This window comes from Somniosus microcephalus, chromosome 19, assembly GCF_052327205.1.
Source record: "Somniosus microcephalus isolate GS21.2 chromosome 19, FLI_Smic_1.0, whole genome shotgun sequence".
Classification (NCBI taxonomy): Eukaryota; Metazoa; Chordata; class Chondrichthyes; order Squaliformes; family Somniosidae; genus Somniosus; species Somniosus microcephalus.
The window spans coordinates 20,174,595-20,197,702 of NC_141005.1; the positions used below are offsets into that span (position 1 = coordinate 20,174,595).

General features: G+C 44.5%; 2 protein-coding genes across 4 annotated transcripts in view; one reads left to right on the forward strand and one right to left on the reverse strand.

Annotated features, from left to right (window-relative positions):
* Positions 1-1,145: 1,145 nt before the first annotated feature.
* Positions 1,146-17,556, reverse strand: mmab (metabolism of cobalamin associated B). 2 transcript variants are annotated; one of them, XM_085961320.1, is made up of 9 exons: positions 17,323-17,553; positions 14,032-14,093; positions 12,932-13,025; positions 11,169-11,226; positions 7,704-7,776; positions 6,917-7,014; positions 5,739-5,803; positions 4,164-4,223; positions 1,146-2,742 (listed from the first exon to the last, which is right to left on the reverse strand). In XM_085961320.1, the coding sequence occupies exons 1-9, from the start codon at positions 17,487-17,489 to the stop codon at positions 2,652-2,654; spliced, it is 768 nt and encodes a 255-aa protein (XP_085817446.1). In that variant the 5' UTR covers positions 17,490-17,553; the 3' UTR covers positions 1,146-2,651. The 2 variants fall into 2 exon arrangements, with proteins under 2 accessions (XP_085817446.1, XP_085817447.1); XM_085961321.1 differs by lacking the exon at positions 4,164-4,223 and having other exon boundaries at positions 17,323-17,556.
* A 255-nt stretch (positions 17,557-17,811) lies between these two features.
* Positions 17,812-23,108, forward strand: part of mvk (mevalonate kinase) — a 29,166-nt gene continuing 23,869 nt past the window's right edge. The window contains exons 1-3 of one of the 2 annotated variants that reach the window (XM_085961317.1): positions 17,812-17,907; positions 19,083-19,175; positions 21,299-21,446. In XM_085961317.1, coding sequence (XP_085817443.1) covers positions 19,098-19,175; positions 21,299-21,446 — 226 coding nt within the window. In that variant the 5' untranslated portion in view covers positions 17,812-17,907; positions 19,083-19,097. Of the gene's footprint in view, positions 17,908-17,931; positions 18,749-19,082; positions 19,176-21,298; positions 21,447-23,108 lie in introns of those variants that run through there. The other variant, XM_085961318.1, reaches the window with a different exon arrangement.

Here is a 23,108-nt window from a genome sequence, read left to right on the forward strand (position 1 = left end):
TCCCTCTAATTTAACTCTTCTAGGCCCAGTATCTGGTGGACCCTCCCCATGCCAATAAATCCTTCCTGAGGTGCAGTGCCCAGAACTGAATACAACTGTAACATAACTTCCACTCACGTATTCCAGCCCCCTTGAGATGGAAGCCAACATTCCATTAACTTTTTAAATTTGATTTTCATGATTTCTGTACATGAATCTCTTCCTCCAGTCCCTAGCTTCTCATCATTTATAAGTTTATGATCTTCTTTGAATATCAAAGTGCTGTTTGTTTTTTCCAAAAGTCAGGTTGCAGTAAACCCAGTTGCTCATCCAACTGTAGGTATTCGGACTGCTCGTTTTCAGTCATGATTTGAGATGATTCCTTGTCTTTCTCACTTACTTCAGCTGGTGCCAGTGTTGTTCAACACTTTTAGTTTGCAAATGGCACTTCATGTTCCCAGGCAGCAGTAAAATATGTTCTAAGGCGGTCAACTTAAAATTATAATTTGTGATACAGAAGATCTGATGGCGGTGTTGCAATTAAAATATCTTATTTCTGTTCCATGATAGTGACAGAAAATCTGCTGATTGTTATATAAAGGAAAAATCATTCTGAATGATTTTTAAACCCCTGCAGTATTGAAGAGGAGATATTTCCTCTAACAAATGGTCCCAGGCTTGTCCACCTGAGTTCATTTGCGTGAGCTGCTTGAACACATTCTGGGTACATCCATCCAAATTGGTGTTCAATTCATACCAAACTTCAGGCCAGTTGGTTTTGCAACAGCAATCGGGCACAGCACCATCAAGGATTTAACATCCAGAATGTTGCAGGACTTTATAGCCTGTGCTAACGCTTAAGATTGTGCTCACGCTGTTCTGGCTGCACTCACCCATTTCAAGCTTCCTAAACATGTGGTTCTTTTTGACCACCAACTGATTTGCTGGAGTCTCCTGTCAAAAAATTACCGAAGGCGCTTTTGAACAATACCAGAGCCGCGGGATCGTGGCTACTGCTTCTCATTTTCCCCGTTAACAGCACTTTACAAAACGACCTTCTTCAGGAACTCATGATTGTTGATCAGTAAGATTAACAGCAACCAACGTGGAAGGGATTTTTACAACTGATCTTGGGATCGAGCGGAGAAAAAAATTAAATCACTTACTTAGAGCACAGGAATTCTTTTTATTCACTTACAATTCAGCACAAGTGATCAGAGAAAATTAAAGCCTTACAGGATGAACTCGGTAATGAACCAACACTAAAATTAGTTAATTAGCAACACTGATTACAATTCAACAGATTGTGGGAAACATCAGCCCAGAATATCTACAAAAATAAAAACAGAAGAACTTTCACCCAAATGTTAACCAGCTTTTATCTTTCAGATGCATCCGATGTATTTGCAGCACTTTCCATTTTTAAACCAGATTGTGCAGATTTATTAAAGTATCACAATGCATCCATATATTTAAAAACAGCAGACAGGATCTCTAATATTACTACCTCATCTCAGCCATGTTATTCAAGCAAAAGTCTGATGTGCCCCACATTGAACAAGGAGTGACACGATGTTTCTGCCTAACTTCCCTCAACCCCCCCACTCCAGTGGCTGGCCACAAAGATCTGGAAGTAGGCCACTCTCTGCACAGTTATATTGTGCAGAGCAGGAAGGCAGAGTGAGGAAGAGGAGAAGAAATAAAACAGCTTGTTGGGGGAAAATACTGGGAAGTGCAGTGGGTTCGATGTCCTTCTCAGAACAGTCGTAAATTTATTGTTAATGGAAGGAAAGATCCTCTCTGCTGAGTGTTCAGGATCATGGGTTTGGTGGTCTCACCCCAGTTCTTACTGGGCAAGAGTCACAACTCAAAACTAAATTTGGGAAAAAATTAGCACTGAATTGGCAATCTCCAAGAGGCCACAAGCACGACTGATGAGAGAACTGGAAATGTCACACTGCTGCAGAAACAAGTGTTCTTCTGAAGCTGGGTTGAGGGTCCCCAGAGTAAAAGGAAACCTAACTCTGCATCTAACTCATTCTATGCCCAACCTCAGAGTATGGGATGCTGACAGAGTGCCAAAAATGGAGAAATATTCTCTTCCACAGCATCCTTCACTTTGATGATAAAAATGCAGATGTACTTTCCATGGGAAATGCCAAGGTACAAAAATATAAGCAAGGAAAATAGGGGGGGGGGAATAGCTTGAACATGACCTGGTAGCACAACACACCTCAGGTGACAGCAAGTGAGTTTCACTCAGAATGGATCCATTTTATACAGGATGTTGTGCACACTAATGCACCAATGATTAGCTGTGCCCAGCTTTCCATTACAAGTGTCCTTTCCACCCAAAAGCACAGGATCAAAGATTGCTCACAAAGTGCTTTTAAGTTATGTGAAAGTGCAGTTGACAGCATGCATAAACATCGCTCTTTTGCCATCGACTACACTGGGAAATATAAAAGCACTGACCAACTTTGATCCAGCGACAGAAACCCATTTTTCCACAAATGAGGAAGCACAATGCCAGGTGGCCAGAATAGCACCAATCACCTGAAGTCAGAAATACAAAGCAAGCCGCCCATTTAAAAGCTCCAAATACCTTTGCCACTGATGCGAAAAGATTTATTTACAACTGTAAAAGTTAGAACACGCAGACAGCAACTGTGCTAGTCTTCATTTGTCCTCCTGTAAACGTGCTCCTTTTTGCCTTCCTGCATGGCAGCGTACCGTGCCAATGTGAACAGGTAGTCACTCAGCCTGTGAGGAAACAGGTAAAACATGAGGATGGTGATCACTGCAGTAGAGTAAAACATTCTAGTTCGACAAGGTTCAGGTCTGTGACCGAGGACAGATCATTGTAGGGGAATGTGATCTGCCCATATCCCAAACTTCAACTCAGTAGGTGATATTTCCACAAAGAAGCTGGTTATTTAACAAGTGCTTTGGCTTGATTCGGTTGAAGTTTTCAAGATATTAAGAGGGACAGATAGTGGGGGGGGGGGGGGGGGGAAGAGAGAGAGAGAGAGAGAGAAACTTTCCACTGATTGGGGAGTCTCGGACTAGGGGCCATAGTCTAAAAATTAGAGCCAGGCTTTTCAGTGAAGTTAGGAAACACTTCTACTTGTAAAGGATGGTAGAAGTTTGGAAAACTCTTCTGCAAACGGCAATTGATGCTAGATCAATTGTTGATTTTAAATCTGAGATTGTTAGATTTTTGTTAACCAAAAGTATTAAGGGATATGGGGCCAAGGTGTGCATATGGAGTTAGGTCACAGATCAGCCATGATTTCACTGAATGGCAGAACAGGCTCAAGGGGCTAAATGGCCTCCTCATGGTTCCTATCTACTTCAGTTAATTTTATTTGTTTTAAATCCAATTACCCTACCTCACATGTTTCCTCTCTTGGAAGGTTCCAGATGTGCCCAAAAGCCCTCTGGTAGATGCCATTTTCCCAGTGACTGGGCTAGCAACCGTTTAGCTATTTCACAATGGGCCATCTCCGCTGCTATGTTGATCCTATTCTCAGCCAACCTCCACACACATTTCTAGCAAGAGACACTGAACAGCAATTACTAGTTTGGTGCACAAAGAAACCAAATATAAAGATCCTATCGCTGCCTAGCTAAGATCAGCTAGATGCAAGACCCTTAAGTGAAAGGAGCTCAAGACATTCTCAAACCTAGTTCCTAGTGGCCACAGGCCTACAGTAATAAAGTATGGGATCCTGGGAAGTTGCTGGAGCAGAGAAGGCTAAGAGGAGATTTGATAGGTGTTTACAATCATGAAAGATTTGGCTAGAGTAAATAGAGAGAAATTGTTTCCAATGGCTGAAGGGTCGATAATGAGAGCACAGATTTAAGGTGATTGGCGAAAGAACCAAAGGCGACATGAGGAAAAACTTTATGCAACGAGTGGCTAGGATCTGGAATGCATTGCCGGATAGAGTGGTGGGTACAGAGTAAATAGTAACCTTCAAAAGGGAATTTGATAAATACTTGAGAAAAAAATTGCAGGGATATGGGGAAAAAGCAGGGAGTGGGACTAACTGGATTGCTCTTCAAAAGAGCCAGCGCAGACTCAATGGGCCGAATGGCCTCCCTCTGTGCTGTACTATTCTATGATTCATTCTCTGGTCTAGCTACACATCAACAATTTCTACAGCACAGAACTAGTTTACCTGTTGAGGTATCTTGCAGCATTACGGTCGGCTTCCCCAGCTCGTACGATGCAGATCATACTGAGGAAAATACACCATTAAACTGCAAATTAGTGTGAACTCAAAAAACTCAGATTTTACAATGTGTTTATTTTTTAAGATTGGCATTTCTGGCAAGTGTCCTTTATTTTTAATCTTCTATTCATCGGTCTGGCCTGAGGATAAGAGTCAAGAGGGCACACCACCTACTCCTGGCTGGTCTGCCCGTGCCTCATGACCACTGCCAGAAAGCACCATAGGAGGAGGAGAGGTTGGGGGGGGGGGGGGGGGTGTGAGGGAGGGATGGTGGGATCAGGATAAGGACAGGGGTGGGATCAAGAATGAGACAGAGAAAGGGGTGGGATCAGGAGTGAGGTCAGTGGGTGTGACTTTCCCTTTTGACGTCACTCCCCTCCCCCCCCCCCCCCCTTGCCCTGACCCCCAGTAGGAGACTGCACAGCCTTCACTTGGCATCTCCCTGCTCAGAAACTTAACTGGACCAGCCACATAAATACTGTGACATCAAGAGCAGGTCAGAGGCTAGGTATTCTACGGTGAGTGTCTTACCTCCTGACTCCCCAAAGCCTTTCTACCATCTACATGGCACGAATAGGGAATGTGATGGAATACTCTCCACTGGCCTGGATGAGTGCAGCTCCAACAACACTCGAAGCTCGACACCATCCAGGACAAAGTAGCCCGCTTGATTGGCACCCCATCCACCACCTTAAACATTAACTCCTTCCACCACCGACATACCGTGGCTGCAGTGTGTACCATCTACAAGATGCACTGCAGCAACTCGCCAAGGCTTCTTCGGCAGCACCTCCCAAACCCGCGACCTCTACTACCTAGAAGGACAAGGGCAGCAGGCGCATGGGAACACCACCACCTTCAAGTTCCCCTCCAAGTCACACACCATCCTGACTTGGAAATATATCGCCGTTCATTCATCGTCGCTGGGTCAAAATCCTGGAACTCCATCCCTAACAGCACTGTGGGAGCACCTTCACCACACGGACTGCAGCGGTTCACCACCACCTTCTCAAGGGCAATTAGGGATGGGCAATAAATGCTGGCCTTGCCAGCGACGCCCACATGCCATCAACAAATTTATAAAAAAAGCAGGCTGTTTGACCGTGGGAGCATCACAACTGAGCCCCAACCTGCACTCGCTCAATTTCTGAACACATACACACTTCAGCAGGGCCTGTTGGATAATGATCAGGAGTGGGAATTGAGGCTCCACTGATAATTGTAATCTGTCTAGTTGCGATTAGTAAACTCGGACTCTTCCTACTGTGAATAGCTCAATATCACATCAGACTGCGTATTCACCTACTTAGCCAGAGCAAGGCTGCATGAGTGGAATTAGGGAGGGAGGTTTTATATAATGCTGAAGATTGTGCAGCGCTTCTTACGATACAGTCCCCCTTTCATTTATATTTTGTTTATCGGCACTATTCACCTAAATGCAAAACATTAGTGATTGCAGGTCAGATTGCAGGCAATACTGTTGGAGTGGCAGTAAAATAGCGACCCTGTTCATAAACTTACCTCCTCTCTGCCCTGCGACAGATTGCTCGCGCCAGGTGCAGGGTTGCACTGCATTTTCCTCCTGACTGCGAAAAATAAGAGAAAGGATTGTGGCAGCCTTCGGCGTTGGGCGAAATACAAGATATCAACAGTAAACACAGAATTTCAGTCAGTGGGTGCAGCAGTGCCACATGTTGGCACACTCAAGGCATTGCCAGGGAAGCATGACAAGTTTCACTGATCTCAGTCATGCCATCAAGGGCAGCATTGGAGAGGTTAAACTGGAGTTCGAGTCACTTCTGCGTGCCTTGCTCATCAAGTATTGGCAAAAGGACTCTTAGCTGGTAAATAAGAGGAAAAATAGAAATGGGGCTTAAGAAATATATTTCAGTTTTAAATAAAGATCATCTAGCAAAGCTCTGGGCCTTTGAAGAGCCGAGAGGTGGCATGATTTTTATTTCCTTGTCAACTTTCAGTGATTCGATCGACATGGTAGCCTGAAATGCAATTCACATCTAACTTCAAAATGCTGTTCATTTTCAGGAGTTTAAAAAAAGTACATCCATAAATTTGAATTTCCCCACACTTCTTGCTATCATGGCTTTGATGGCTTGGGGGGGGGGGGGGGGGGGGGGGAAGAAGAGAAAGAGGAAGGAAGGGGACGATTTTCTACCAGGCCTCTGCTAGCACTCTCTGAAAACAGCTTTCGAGAGGTTCATGAATACGTCCAGAGTCATAATTCTCCCTCTGTGGGGTATGTCTGGCCCCTGCTTGGCACCTAGTCAATGAAAACCACAGTGTGCACAACTGCTCTGGTGGATGATTATGGCCAGATACATTCCCCATCACTCTGCTTTGTTGAAACACAGACCTACGCCTTTGAAACTACGCACTCCATTCCCGAGATTTTAGGCTCAGGTCTTGGGAACTGCCCTGCTCTAGAGGCCCAACTACACTGGCCGACAGAAAACCACGTTTCTTTTACTTGAACTATTTTCATGCCAGATATGACCGACGTTGCACTCATGATGGCAGTGCTAAATCTGCAGCACGGTAAAGCACAAGAACGCAAGTGGGTTTGCAAGATATTTTAACAAAGTGACAGTACCTGGTTACAAACATGGTTTTGCAGCTTAATATTTTGTGGAAAGCAAGCAGATTTGAGAGTACAGTATGCTGCGGCAGTGTGATATACATACTGGTAAGATGAAGTTAGTGAGAGGTGGGAGCTCCTCCGCATATCGATCAATCCACCCTTCCAGCTCGATCACTGGCTTTTCACTAAACGTTGTTCTCTCTGATATAAAAACACAAAGGATAATCAACATTTTCCCTGATGTTAAAGGAGAAGGATCCTCTGAGCAAAATACTGTGCAAAGTAACTAATTACTCCGGGTCAGTCCCATATAGGCGTTTTAAAAAAAATATATAATCCTAGTTACAAGCAGTACATTGATGTAACATGTTGAGGCAGCAATACATGGTGCCACAGCAGAAGCTGGGTGATAATCACACATTCGTGTTGCAAATCTCAGCTTGCTATAATGGGGAGGTGCTGCGCAGAAGCTAGTTTTACTCTACTTTAGCACCATCTTGGGACATGGGCAGTCTTAACCCATCTCTTGGCTCAGAACATTACTGCCCTGAGGCTACATTACCACGTGGCAGGATTGGAGTTCGCTCGTGATTCCCACAGGGACCATTCCCAATTTTAGCCAGTCTGGCAACAATAAGGAACTTTTTTTTTTTTTTTTATAAATACAAGAGGCAGGAAATGTCACAGGTGGAGGTGCACTGCCCTCAAGCATTGCCCAATAGTCCATTCAGGACAGCAACAGTAGATGTTTGGGAGGGATAGCCTGCTCACTATCGATCAGTCAGTGTGTGTAGAGAGGCTGGGGAGGGGGTGGAAAACAAGGGTTCTGCACAACCAGGAGAATTAAACTTTACAATCAGCTTTAATTGATTTCCTTTGAAATCCCTTACTAAGATGGCTTTCTCGTGCAGAGGAGATGGGAGTAGCTATGTTGGATCCAACATCTTGCAACACACACTGGATCTGTGAAACAAGCCAAACAAAATTCAATATTTAACATAGCCACAATACACAGGCAAATACCTGAAATATTGATTAAATCAAGGATGCTCTGATTATCTTAGCCACTTATCTCAAGTGCCTATTCTTCACAGTCATTATATAAATTACAGATATGCCTTAGATATTCTCTCCAATTCAGTGGTGCTGGTTACACCGTAAACGGTCCCCGCATTTTATATTCATGGGTTCGCCCGTACTGCCTAATATCTAATTATACAATAGCGGAACTTGGAAGGTGCAACAATACAGCTCCCTTGTGATCCGAACCGGAGTTACTGTCTTTCAAGTGTGTGCTTCAATCTTTCAGTAGGTGGACTGCAAACCCGAGAGATGAGACCAGACACAAATCTGTAAGCGGCTTTATTTTAGACAGTAGAGTACCAATTGTAAATAAACCTCACTTACTCCATTCAATTTCACATTTTAAAAAAATCAGGAAAAAATAATAAACCACACCCGGTCCCTTTCATGGCTGGGCAACTAATTTTGGTATTACAGTACCATTCTTTCTAGACAACCTCAAACTGCAAAAACTGAGCTCCTGCATCTTAGTTTGCAACTCCATATCAAGGCCTGTCCCTTGCAGACTATTAAAAACCCGACTGACTGCACGTGTCCTTTCTTTACTCTTCAGCTCATCCATCCCTTTGTTACCCCTAGACTGGACTATTCCACCACACTCCTGGCTGGCCTCCTATATTCCACCCTACGTAAACTTGAGGTCATCCAAAACATAGAAGATAGGAGCAGGAGTAGGCCATTCAGCCCCTTGAGCCTGCTCCGCCATTCAATGAGATCATGGCTGATCATCCAAATTCAGTACCCTGTCCCTGCCTTCTCCCCATATCCCTTGATCCCTTTAGCCTTAAGAAATATATCTCAGCTGCCCGTGTCCTAACTTGCACCAAGTCCCGTTCGCCCATCACCCCTGTGCTCGCTGACCTACATTGGCTCCCGGTTAAGCAGCGCCTTGATTTCAAAATTCTCATCCTTGTTTACAAATCCCTCCATGGTCTCGCCCCTTCCTATCTCTAATCTCCTCCAGCCCCACAACCCCATTGAGATATCTGCACTCCTCTAATTCTGCCCTCTTGAGCATCCCTGATTATAATCACTCAACCATTGGTGGCTGTGCCTTCTGTTGCCTAGGCCCCCAGCTCTGGAATTCCCTGCCTAAACCTATCTGCCTCGCTACCTCTCTTTCCTCCTTTAAGACGCTCCTTAAAACCTACCTCTTTGACTAAGCTTTAGGTCACCTGCCCTAATTTATCCTTGTGAATCGGTGTCAAATTTTTTGTCTTAAAACACTCCAGTGAAGCGCCTTGGGACGTTTTACTACGTTAAAGGTGCTATATAAATACACGTTGTTGTTGTTCTTGGATCCACATGGTGAAGGTACAGTGCCATTGACTCCTTTCCCATTCAGGTCCTGCCAGTAGGTCCATCAACCAAACCAACCACTTCCTCACCCAAAAGGTACATTTTAAGCAACACCTTCATTTTGGGCTCACGTGAAAAGAATCATTCGCAACCACAAGATGATGTTTGATAGGTCATCCGAGACAAGGTAACCAATTGTTTAATGTGGAAACTAATGCCTGGCTCGTCGACACCTCAAACTCACTCCCCAGTAGCTACAACCTGTGACTTTTTAAACGTGTAAATTCACTGTTTTAAAAAAAACACTTAATATGTAACATTCCCAAATTATTTCCAAGAAAAAGAGATCACAAATCCCAAAATGCGACAATGTTGAGCCTCGAACATTTACAACCTTTTCAGCGATGGGGCATAGCATTACAGCCTTATCCGGTCCTCATCCGATTCCTACGCAAGCGTTTTCCCGGGGGGGGGGGGGGGGTGAAGAGAGGGGGTCACTAAACAGCAATAAGTAGAGGGAATCATGGCTAATTTTCTTTTGCCTTCCTCGCCCAGGAAGAGGTCGGTTGTGTTCCGACCACCATCCTGGCTCTTATCTGCAACTTTCTGGTCTACACAGCCGAGGATATTTAGACATTAGGCCATCAGGAGAGTTGGAAATTTCATACCTTTTAAAATCACTTCCAAATTTCCCAGCTCAGAAATTGTGCAAAAGTATATGTTTTTAATTTTACAGTCCGAGTCAAAGATTAACATTAAGTGACCTAAATGTGAATGACAACATAATAAAAATAATCAGTATTGGTTTTACTAAACTCACAAAACACAACTTGGGTGTTCCTGAATTGAGTCTTACACACTTTTGAAGATAAACTCCAGCAACTGATGGGCCATCTCAAAGCATCCACAAGCACAGCAATAATCTCGATGTATATGGCACTGGAGAGACTAGAGAAGTTGCGATTGTTCTCCTTGGAGCACAGGAGGTTAAGGGGAGATTTAATAGAGGTGTTCAAAATCATGAGGGGTTTTGATAAAGTAAATAAGGAGAAACTGTTTCCAGTGGCAGGAGGGTCCATAACCAGAGGGAACTTAGGAGCAGGAGGCGGCCATTCAGCCCCTTGAGCCTCTTCCGCCATTCAATTAAACCTCAACTCCACCCACCCGCATTGGCTCCATATCCCTTAATACCCTTAGAATTACAGAAATTTACGGCAGAGAAGGGAGCCATTTGGCCCATCGTGTCTTTGCCGGACGAAAAAGAGCTATTCTGCCTAATCCCACTTTCCAGCTCTGGGTCCGTAGCTTTGTAGGTTACAGCACTTCAAGTACATATCCAAGTACTTTCTTTAAATGTGATGGGTAGTGAGTTCAAGACCCCCACCACTCTGAAAGTGGTTCTCCTCAACTCATCTCTAATCCTTCTACCAGTTACTTTAAATCTACGCCCACTTATTGACATTAGCTAGCAAAAATCTATCAATCTCACATTTAAAATCATTAATTGAGCTAGCATCTGCTGCTTTTTATGGAAGAGTTCCACACATCTACCAACCTATGCATGAAGAAGTGTTTCCGAACTTCTCTCCTGAATGAGCTGGCTCTAATTTTAAGGTTGTGTCCTCTTGTAGACTCCCCCACCATCTAACCCATCAATTCCTTCCAAAATCCTAAAAACCTAAATAAAATCACCCCTTAACCTTCTATATTATAGGGAATACAAGCCTAGTCTAGGTAATCTCGCCTCATAATCTAAGCCTTTGAGTTCTGGTAATATTCTGGTGAATCTGCTGCACTCCTTCCAAGGCCAATATATCCTTTCTAAGTGTGGTGCCCAGAGCTGTACATAGTACTCCAGATATGGTCTAACCAGGGGAGTGGGACTAATTGGATCACTCTTTCGAAGAGCTGGCACAGATACAATGGGACAAATAGCCTCCTTCTGCGCTATTTGATTCTATGATTCACTGTACCTTGTAAAGTTCCTCCACAAACTCATGACCTTGCTCCAAGCTGAACTCCACTGCCAGCCTGAAAGAAACAAGAGACAGCTCGCGGTCACTGTGATGCTTCACAGGCAACATAAAATGTGAGAAAACCACAACAGTGTAGCACAACGTTCTCCCTCTCTCCCCCCCCCCCCCCGGGAATGCAAATTATAGGTATTTGAAATAGTCTTTACCCAGTTCCAAGTGGGCATTAGTACACAGCCCACTATTCTATACGAACAAACACTAAATTGGTAATCTTACTCAAGAGAGGCAATGAAGATATCTGGTATGGGAAATGGAAAATGCCACACTGATAGAGGTGGGGTACTTTTGAGGTTGGGATTAAGGGACATGATTGGGGCAGGGTGGGGGGTTTATGCCCTATTTGCTGTACCTGACCAAGAAGTGCTTGATGTTCATATTGGCTGTGAATAGTGGAAGAAACGTTCACATGCACGTGAAATGGGAATGTTGTCCCAAATACCATCAGTCAGGACTGAATTTCAATCCAAGATCCCAGCAATGAAAGGACAGTGTGCCAACACACTGCACACCCAATCCGTTGGTTTATTGCAGAATATAGAGAGGCAATGTCAGCACAAGGCGGTCCCGGTGATAGAAACATAGAAGATAGGAGCAAGAGTAGGCCATTCGGCCCTTCGAGCCTGCTCCGCCATTCAATGCGATCATGGCTGATCATCCAATTTCAGTACCAGGTCCCTGCTTTCTCCCCATACCCCTGGATCCCTTTAGCCTTAAGAAATATATCCAACTCCTTCTTGAATATATTTAATGAATTGGCTTCTACTGCCTTCTGTGGTAGAGAATTCCACAGGTTCACCACTCTCTGGGTGAAGAAATTCCTCCTCATTTCTGTCCTAAATGGCCTACCCCTTATCCTTAGACTGTGACCCCTGGTTCTGGACTCCTCGACCATCGGGAATATCCTTCCTGCATCTAGTCTGTCCAGTCCTGTCAGAATTTTATAAGTTTCAATGAGATCCCCTCTCATTCTTCTAAACTCCAGCGAGTACAAGCCCAATCGTCCCAATCTCTCCTCTTACGTCATTCCTGCTATCCCAGATATCAGCCTGGTGAATCTTCGCTGAACTCCTTCCATGGCAAGAACATCCTTCCTCAGATAAGGCGACCAAAACTGCACACAATACTCAAGATGTGGTCTCATCAAGGCCCTGTACAACTGCAGCAAGACATCCTTCTTCCTGTACTCAAATCCTCTTGCTACGAAGGCCAACATACCATTTGCCTTCTTAACCGCCTGCTGCACCTGCATGCTTACCTTCAGATTGATTCAGAATAGTGCATTATTTTTTCCCCTTTTGTACTTCTCCCCTTTCCCGCATTCTCTCCCAAAGATGATGGCTCCTGCTCGGGTTTGGTTCCATGGGTGCCGGCTGCCCTTTAGTACCTTATCCAACTTGCCGAATTTTCATGTTTAAACAGCGAGTGTCGGATGATTAAACTGTGGGAGGCATCACAAGCAATGTCCTGATCCAATATCCCAATAGCAATTTCTACCCAGGAGCACTGCAGCCACTTACGGTGCCTCAACTGCTGCCCCGACTGAGCGAATCTAACAGAACACTAGGGATTGAACCGTCCTGGTCCCGAAAGCTCACTGTGCAGTGCCGGCATCCCTCAAGTAGTACAAGAAATACAGGTCTGCCACCAGCACAAGTTTCTCAATAGCTCCAAATATTCTCTAAATGTTAAGAGTTACATACCCGATTGCAGACGTCAATTCATCCGTGCTGCCCAAAGCTTCAAACACATCATCATCCTTTTGCCTGCGCTCCCCAGTGAATGTGCTGGAAAACCCTTTCAAAACATGGAAATTATGAAAGACCTAAGGAACAAGCATCACTGCAAAACCCTCTGGGGTATAAATTTATATTAGCCAGTAGCGTTGAAGTAGAGAATAGAAGTCGGGTGGAGTGCAAAACAGGATACAGATTTGCTAATACAAAAGCAAAATACTGCAGATGCTGGAAATCTGAAATAAAAACAGAAAATGCTGGAAATATTCAGCAGGTCAGGCAGCATCTGTGGAGAGAAACAGAGTTAACGTTTCAGGTCGATGACCCGACGAAGGCTCATCGACCTGAAACGTTAACTCCATTTCTCTCTCCATAGATGCTGCCTGACCTGCTGAGTATTTCCAGCATTTTCTGTTTTTATTACAGATTTGCTATCGCTCATTTTGCACAACTGCGCAAGATGAATTTACACCCCTCTGGAATACTTAAAAAATTGAAGAGGGCAGAGAATGAATATAGGAAAACAGCAGCAATCTTATCAAACTGTCTGATCCATTAGGGCATGAAGGTGCAGTTCTAGGGCACTTATCACTATCATCTCGAATAATGATGCTAGTTCCTGATCCTAGGTGACTCTGAACCACTCTCTCACACCTCCTGCTGGCCTGCTCGGAGCAGCACTGGCAGAGGACTGGGAGCAGGACATCTGTGGCCCAGGTAAGTTTCAAAGAGTTCTGAAGATTTAATTCAACAATTTTTAAGTTTTACAACAATTACTGTTGAACAATTTTCTTTTCACCTATATTTTGTTTCATGCAAGGTGTGAAAAAAAATCTCATGCTGAAAGGATCCTCTAAATAAGGACAATTTCATTCCCACCCCCTCCCCTCCCCCCCCAAAACATACAAAAAACAAAATAACTTTGTTACATGGAGAGAATATTGCTTTCTTTTATGAATCAGCTTGAAATTCTCCCTATCCATTCCATCTCCTTTACTGAATCTAGTGGAGCAGCTTTAACCTCTCTTGAGAACCGAGCCAACAGATCCTATAGTATCATCGCAAACCTTTGTCTCCTGTTTTTGTGTAAATCTTTGGAGTTTTGTGTTTCTCGGTTTTGGCATTGGAACTGCAAAACAAAACAATATTTTTTTTTTTTAATAAATTGCAGCAACTCATTAACTGTACGATCATGGGCTATCCCCAAAGCGCAGCAAAAATGATCTGTAGACTCCTCCAAAGGCCCATCAACCAATGGGCTACAAAGTCATACAATCCAGAAGATCCCACATTCGGTCTGTGCTATCCTTCAGTTAGCTGACGGGACAGCAATTGGGGTGCTACAACTGGCCTCAGCGTCGCTGGGTTCGGGAATGATGGCTCTTTTTGTCCCCTAGCCCAGGAGTACCAAGGCCAGGTTGGTCATGGAAGGGTTCTGATGAAAAGTCATCGACCTGAAAACGTTCACTCTGTTTCTCTCTCTACAGATGCTGCCTGACCTGCTGAGTATTTCGAACATTTTCTGTTTTTATTTCAGATTTGCCTTTGGCCACAGAAGGGGTAGTTTATGCTACAGAAGATGAAGTTAAGATACATTATTGGAGCAGAGCAATTGCTGGGAACCAACTTCCAATACTGATTTTAAAAGGGAAGGGGTTTTTTTTTAGAACTTGGAAGACAGATTGGGAATGCTTTTGTGGGGTGGCAGATGATGAGAGGAGCTCTTCGATCTCAAGGCTTGGGTCAGGTTAGGTCAAGAGGGCATATTCATTCAAAGAGTTTCCCCAGAAGGGAAACCTCTTATTTGAAATATATATATTCAGCTAAGTTTTTGTTTTAAACAACACAGGTTTCTTCACTCTCCACTTCAGAAATCCTACCCACCCACCTATCCACCTAGCACAACTGACCCCGTCCACTCTGAAGGCTGGTTTTGGGTCTGGTAGCAAGGGGTGATCAAGTTGGGGGGGGGAGGGGAGAAATTCTTCAAAACAATGACCTTGGAAAACCTATTTAATTAAAAAATATATATTCTCAGCTTTTGTTTTTTTTTAAAAATATGCTGGTCTCCCCAACTCAGTGCTCAGGAAACCCTTCTAAGAAATCCTTCTCACTGCTGCTGCCTTCTCCTACTGTGACCTTCCTTTAGTATCTATACTTTTCACCCCTCACCACTTCCACAAATCACACTAAATAACCAATCTATCGCCCCACTTCAAAAAAAACTCCCATCACTGCACATTTTGTCAGTTTGCACCCAGAACCCACCCCCACCTACTCATCCCAGTGATGCCACCCAAGTGTAACCTCCCACCACTACCATCACCCCTCTCCCTACTTGGGGGCCCTTCCCAATTCTGCCATCGTCTCCTACCAAACCCAATACTCCCTCCCCAAGGCTCCCAAACACCACGACCACCCCTCCCTCTCATAACTGGTCTCCCAGATCCTCACTCTTCCCCCACATCCCATGATCACCACTCAAACCCCAATGCTCCTCTCCTCTCCCCACCTCACTAATACAGCTGCACACATTTCCTACCACCTGCCTTCCTGGAGTCTCTTCCTCTATATCCTTAACTTTAAAAAAAAAAAAAAGATAAAATTAACTACACTGTTAAACTAACTTTTAATAGCAACCAAGGTCACCTGATTTAGTTTTCATGCAAATATACACAATTATAGAATTAAAACCCAAAATTACCACCAGTATTCATGTAACTGTTATAAATGTAATTTTATTTATTCAATCACCACATCAGGGACCCCAATATATTACATTATATAGCAAAAAATCCAACACCATGGGAGAGATTTTTTTTTTTTTTTTAATATAAAGTTTCACATGGTATTGCTCACAGGACTTTCATACCATGTAGAGTACAATGTATTAAGTCCAATTGTTAAGTGAACACAAGCTCAGTGTTTAATTGTTTGGTCAAAGAGCTTTCAATTTGTAAAGTGCTCATCAGTTTCAAATCCAGGTTAGAAGCATAAAGTAACCTGTGTTTTTTTTAAGATTGTATGTTGCATCGGTTTTACATCCACTTTTAAATATATATTAAACTTAATTGATGCTGGAACTTGGTCAGATCCTTATAACATCCCCACCTATTTTCTATTAAAAGGGGCTCCATCTTCAGGAAAAGGTCTGTTGTGTTTTTTTTATAGAAACAGGAGTAGACCATTTAGCCCCTCGAGCCTGTTCTGCCATTCAATGAGATCACGGCTGATCTGTGACCGAACTCCATATCCCTTAATACCTTTGGTTAACAAAAATCTATCAATCTCAAAATTAACAATTGATCTGGTATCAACTGCCATTTGCAGAAGAGATTTCTAAACTTCTACCACCCTTTGTGTGTAAAGTGTTTCCTAATTTCACTCCCTGAAAAGTCTGGTTCTAATTTTTAGACTATGCCCCCTAGTCCTAGAATCCCCAACCAGCAGAAATACTTTCTATCTACCCTATCTGTTCCCCTTAATATCTTGAAAACTTTGATCAGATCGCCCCTTAACCTTCTAAATTCTGGGGAATACAACCCTAATTTGTGTAAAATCTCCTCATAATTTAACCCTTGGAGTCTGGGTATTATTCTGGTAAACCTACGCTGCACTCTCTCCAAGGCCAATATATCCTCCCTAAGGCGTGGTGCCCAGAACTGCTCTCAGTACTTCAGGTGTGGTCTAACCAGGGCCTTGTTTAGCTGTAGCATAACTTCTCATCATAGAAACGAACCACAAACCCCATATCAAATTAAGAACATGAGCAGGATTTATCTGGTCCCATCACCTGTTTTGCAAGTGGGGGAAAGGTTTGTAATGATGGTAATTGCAGCAGCTTGAGCAGACAAAAAGCTAAGCTGACGCTCCAGCGCAGTACTGAGGGAGAGCTGCACTGTCGGAGGTGCCGTCTTTCAGAAGAGACGTTAAACCGAGGGCCCCGTCTGCTCTCTCAGGTGGACGTAAAAAGATCCCATGGCAATATTTCAAAGAGCATGGGAGTGCTCTCCGGTGTCCTGGGCCAATATTTATCCCTCAATCAACATCACTAAAAACAGATTATCTGGTCATTATCACATTGCTGTTTGTGGGAGCTTGCTGTGTGTAAATTGGCTGCCCTGTTTCCTACATTACAACAGTGACTACACTTCAAAATTACTTCATTAGCTATAAAGCAGCTTTGGGATGTCCTGAGGTCGTGGAAGGAGCCTACAGAAATCCAAGTCTTTCTTTTTGACACCAAGTGCCAGTATTGAACTGTTGGGGGGGGTGATGTCCAGTTTGAACAACTCCACTCTAAAACTCCTACAAACACAACACTTGTTTTTGTATCTCCCTCCTCGGCCGGTGCTCACCTATCCCCGTCCATGCTACAATATCTTCGCCTGCTCCATGCCCAAGCCGCCACTCCCCGGGAACGGAACACACAACCGGCCAGCCTCGCACAACTGGAGGACATTACGCCTCCTCCGCGGCAGTCAGGCCACCTCGCCAGCCGAGGCCGGAGGGCGGGGCCCACCATCCCATTGGCCGAGCCCCCGATCGCACCGGCTCAGCTTATCCCTCCGTTGGACGAGCCTGCCGAGCTAATTGGCCCGCCGGCGCTCGGCCAACCGCGAGGCTTTAAAGGGGACTTTTGATTGGCCGTCGCTTTCCCTCAGCGATTGGTTTGAGGGGCGGCTGAGGTTGATTGGTCGGCAGCGGATTTGATTGACGGGGACGGTTTGCACGCTCCGATTGGTGCAGGTGGCGGAGGTGCTTCCATTTGATTGGCTGCCGGGGGATCCGCCCCGCCCCCCTGGGGGGCGTGGTATCCCGGGAGACGGCACGGCACAACCGTCAAAGGCGACGCGAGAGAGGTTGGAATAGGCCCGCTGGTTCTGAAGGTCCTGGGCCGGCGGGCAGGCAGGGTTTGGCCAAATTAGCAGCGTTATCTCGATGTAAGTAGCTGGGCAATCGCCACTGCTTCGTCTTTTCTTTTCATTGGGACAGAAAACGCGCGTCTGGGGGAAAAAAAAACATTGCTTCAGATCTTCTTCATCAGAGCTGCAATCAAAAAAAGCACAGACAGCATTTAAAATCTGACCAGGACAAGTCAGAGAGGATGACTTCATACATGCTCTGTCAAAGGTGGGAGCACCCTCGCCTCTGAGTCGGAAGGTTGGTGGTTCAAGTCCCACTCCAGAGACTTGAGCACAAAAATTCCAGACTGACACTCCCCAATGCAGTGCTGAGGGAGTGCTGCATTGTCAGAGGTGCCGTCTTTCGGATGAGATGTTAAACCGAGGCCCCGTCTGCGCTCTCAGGTGGACGTAAAATATCCCATGGCACTATTTTGAAAAAGAGCGAGGGAGTTCTCCCCTGGTGTCCTGGACAATATTTATCCCTCAACCAACATAACGAAAACAGATTATTTGGTCATTATCACATTGCTGTTTGTGGAAGCTTGCTGTACGCAAATTGGCTGCTGTGTTTCCTACATTACAACAGTGACTGCACTTCAAAAAAGTACTTCATTGGCTGTAAAGCGCTTTGAGATATCCGGTGGTCGTGAAAGGCGTGATATAAATTTAAGTCTTTTATGTTAAACCTGCCTTTGTGGAAGTAAAAGATCCCATAGCACTATTCAAAGAAGAGCAGGGGAGTTCTCTCTGGTGTCCTGGCCAGTATTTATCCCTCAACCAACATCACTTATAAACAGATTATCTGGTCCTATGACCATACTTCAAAAGTGTGAAGCACTTTGGGGCGTCCTGAAGTTGTGGAAGGCGCTATATAAATGCAAGTGTTTCTTTTTTTTTTATGTCCAGCTAACTCCACTGTGGGGAACCATCACCAGACGGTCTGCCATGGTTCACTAGGCTTAGGTAAAAAAATGTGGCCTGGTGAGCGTCGCTGACAAATTTTTAAAAAAAAGTTTGTTCTCTATATTTACTGTTCTAGGAACATTGGATTGAAATATCTTTGAATCAATGTTTAGTCTCGCTCAAAGCTTCTGTAGTAATTTTATTGCCAGATTAATTTTGACTTCCTGATTTTAACAAGTGATTCTAATCAAGAAGAAGTTAATGGGTTGATTTCTTGTCAAATGAAGTTAAAATGTATCTTTTTTTAGGACACACTTTTTACAATGGCAAGCAAGACATTTATTATATCTGCTCCGGGGAAGGTTATTTTGCATGGAGAGCATGCTGTGGTCCATGGAAAGGTAACTCATCATTTAAAAGAGGAAGTCTCACTAAAAAGCAACCCATATGATTCGGTTTAATTTCAAGGCATTGATCTCATCAAAGAGGTTCAGGTGATGTCAAAGAAACGCAATAGATATTTTTGCCATTTGTAACTGCCATCTGAATTAGTTGATGTAATTGTTGCCTTGTAATGGGAGTGAGCAATGTGATACCGTTCAGCATACTCGCAACAGGTGCCTTGAAGTTTTACATTTGTGCTGTATAAATCAGTAGGTTTGGCTAAAGAAGGCCCTTCAGATGAAACACCACCTCCATCGTCTTCCCACAACAGCATCTAGTTGTTTCTTAAACAAGTCCAGCGTTCGGGCGTCAGCTGCTTTTGCTGACAACCCTGTCCAGCTGTTGATCAATCTCTATGATGCTTTCTGACATCTGCCCTGAAATTGCCCATCACAACTCTGAACCTGTGCCCTTTGGCGGCCTCTGTAGCATATCGGAAAGTGTTGCTTTGGGTAGTAAATCTGGGGGTTAAATTGGATCACGTAGCTGTGTTAAGCACAGTACAAACTTGGAGGAACTACCCCCTCCCCAGCACCATCCTCATGATGATGAGGTCCAAGGCCTTCGATCCGGGGCTCCCACTGACCTCGACATCTGTGCGCGAGCGCCTAATGCTGCGCCAGGGCTGAATTTAACACCCTCTCTCTATAAAGTCTCCTTTGAGATGCTTCTTTTCAAGACTTATCAAGTTGTTCCTCACAGCTTGTCCCTCTGACAACAGGGATCAGCCTCATTGCTCACTTCTGCACTGTCCCTGTGTCCTGAATGGTCTCCATGATGGATGGTGACCGGATACTCTGTGCAGCACTCCAGATGTGGGTTCAGGAGATTTTAATTTTACCGATTTGGCAATATAACCCTATTTGCGTTGTTTATTGCCACCTTTAGACATGGTAAGCAATGAGTCAACCAACACCTTGAGGTCCCTTTCAACTCCCCTTTTTGCCAAATTCTGTCCCATCACAGACTACATGTGCCAACTGTTCTTGGATGCCTCCGGAGTCCAGTTTACTAGTTTGGTGTCATCTGCAAATGTCACTCCTTTGCAATGAGATTGTGATTCATTGTCAATTTATGTGTAGAAGAAACTGGAGGGCTTGCAGCACAGACCCCTGGGACACCCCACATCATACTTTCTCCCCCACTTAGCATTGTAACCTAACTCCTCTTGTGACTAGCCTCTGGCTCCTTCCCTTTAACTAGGTTACTAATCTACATCTATGTCTTACTTTTGATAGCTGATCTTAGTTTGTAAAGGAGTCTGATGCAGTATTTTATGAAAGCCAAGGACCACGAACACATACAGCTTGCTTCCCCCATAGCTTGATTAAAAATAAAAACAGAAAATGCTGGAAACATTCAGCAGGTCAGGCAGCATCTGTGGAGAGAGAATGAACATTTCAGGTTGATGACCTTTCATTTGATTTATTGACTGATATTAATGTAGTTTTGCATTAAAAGACCTAGAGACCGTGTAAATTCCAGTTTCTGAGCAATGGCAAATCACTTGTTCCACTTGTAATCACTCCCATGTAATTGATTTTTTAAAAATGACCTGCAGAGTGTAATGGCAATTTTTTGTCATTTTCCATTTCTTGTTCCCTTCACAAAATGGGTGTTGTGGCAGATATCAGCAGCTAAAAACTCAATGCTTTTGCTTGGTATCATTAATGCAGCAGAGAACGGATACGGGGTAGGACATTTAGGACTGCGAGGAGGAGAGATTTCTTCACTCAGAGGGTGGTGAACCTGTGGAATTCTCTACCCCAGAGGGCTGTGGAGGCCAAGTCACTGACTATATTTAAGAAGGAGATAGACAGATTTCTAGACACAAAAGGCATCAAGGGGTATGGGGAGAGAGCGGGAATATGGTATTGAGATAGAGGATCAGCCATGATCTCATTGAATGGCGGAGCAGGCTCGAAGGGCCGAATGGCCTACTCCTATTTTTCTATCTATGTTTCTAAAGAGAGATTTGGCCATCACTGAGTTACTTATCCTGTAAGTGAAGGGCTTGCAGAGATGTATATTTTGTTTTGAAATTCCAAGGTACTTACGCAAACTCTTTTTATGATTCTAGGTGGCTCTGGCAGTCAGCTTAAACTTAAAAACATATCTCCGGATACGACCATGTTCTGATCAAAGAGTACAATTAAACTTGCCTAATATTAACATCCATCTTAGTTGGAAATCTGCTGCCCTCCAGTTCCTGCTGACAGCAATTGATGGTAAGATGCAACTAAATGAATAGAACTGTAAAGAATAAAGGACATTGCACCTGTCATAGTAAGTTCTTTCTGAGGGGAGAGGCAGAGACATTAATTCATAAGGATGTGAGCTTGCAAGCTGGCACAGCCCATAGGAACACAGTGCTGTACCCTGCCCCAGTGGGATCATGATCTCAGCCCAGCTGGCACAGCCCATAGGAACACAATGCTGTACCTGCCCCAGTGGGATCCGGATCTCAGCCCAGCTGGCACAGCCCATAGGAACACAATGCTGTACCCTGCCCCAGTGGGATCCGGATCTCAGCCCAGCTGCTGTGTGGTGGTACGCAGGCAGAGAGGCCTGGTGAATCTCTGCAGGAAAAATCTCAGGGAAGAGACTCTTGCCTATTTCCTGGTAGTCAGTTCAGAGCAACATTGGCAGAGGGTTGATGCAGGGAGTCTGGAGTCAAAAGTGGAGAAAAATTGAGAGGAAAATTAGAGAAAACATTGTGATTTAAACCATGTTTTCTCTCATTTTATTCTGGAATGTGGAATTGAGTTAACCTAGATGGCTGGTAAGTAACTTATATATTTGTTTATATAGTATAGATTTGAATTATAAAGTAATTCCTAATATAGTTACTGGCTATGTCAATTTTTTTTAATTCATTGATGGGATGTGGGCGTCGCTGGCTAGGCCTGCATTTAGTGCCCATCGCTAATTGCCCTTGAGAAGATGGTGGTGAGCCGCCTTCTTGAACCGCTGCAGTCCATATGGTGTAGGTACACCCACAATGCTGTTAGGAAGGGAGTTCCAGGATTTTGGTCCAGCGACAGTGAAGGAACGGCGATACAAGTCCAAGTCAGGATGGTGTGTGGCTTAGAGGGGAACTTGTAGGTGGTGATGTTCCCATGCGTCTGCTGCCCTTGTCCTTCTAAGTGGTAGAGGTCGCAGGTTTGGAAGGTGCTGTTGAAGGAGCTTTGGCGAGTTGCTGCAGTGCATCTTGTAGATGGTACACACTGCAGCCACAGTGCGCCGGTGGTGGAGGGAGTGAATGTTGAAGGTGGTGGACGGGGTGCCAATCAAGCGGGCTGCTTTATCCTGAATGGTGTCGAGCTTCTTGAGTGTTGTTGGAGCTGCACTCATCCAGGCAAGTGGAGAGTATTCCATCACACTCCTGACTTGTGCCTTGTAGATGGTGGAAAGGCTTTGGGGAGTCAGGAGGTGAGACACTCGCCGCAGAATTCCCAGCCTCTGGCCTGCTCTTCTAGCCACAGTATTTATATGGCTGGTCCAGTTCAGTTTCTGATCAATGGTAACCCCCAGGATGTTGATAGTGGGGGATTCAGCGATGGTAATGCCATTGAATGTCATGGGGCGATGGTTAGAGTCTCGCTTGTTGGAGATGGTCATTGCCTGGCACTTGTGTGGTGTGAATGTTACTTGCCACTTGTCAGCCCAAGCCTGAATGTTGTCCAGGTCTTGCTGCATATGGACACGGACTGCGTCATTATCTGACAAGTCTCAAATGGTGCTGAACAGTGTGCAATCATCAGCGAACATCCCCACTTCTGACCTTATGATGGAGGGAAGGTCATTGATGAAACAGCTGAAGATGGTTGGGCCTAGGACACTGCCCTGAGGAACTCCTGCAGTGATGTCATGTAATTGAGATGAATGAC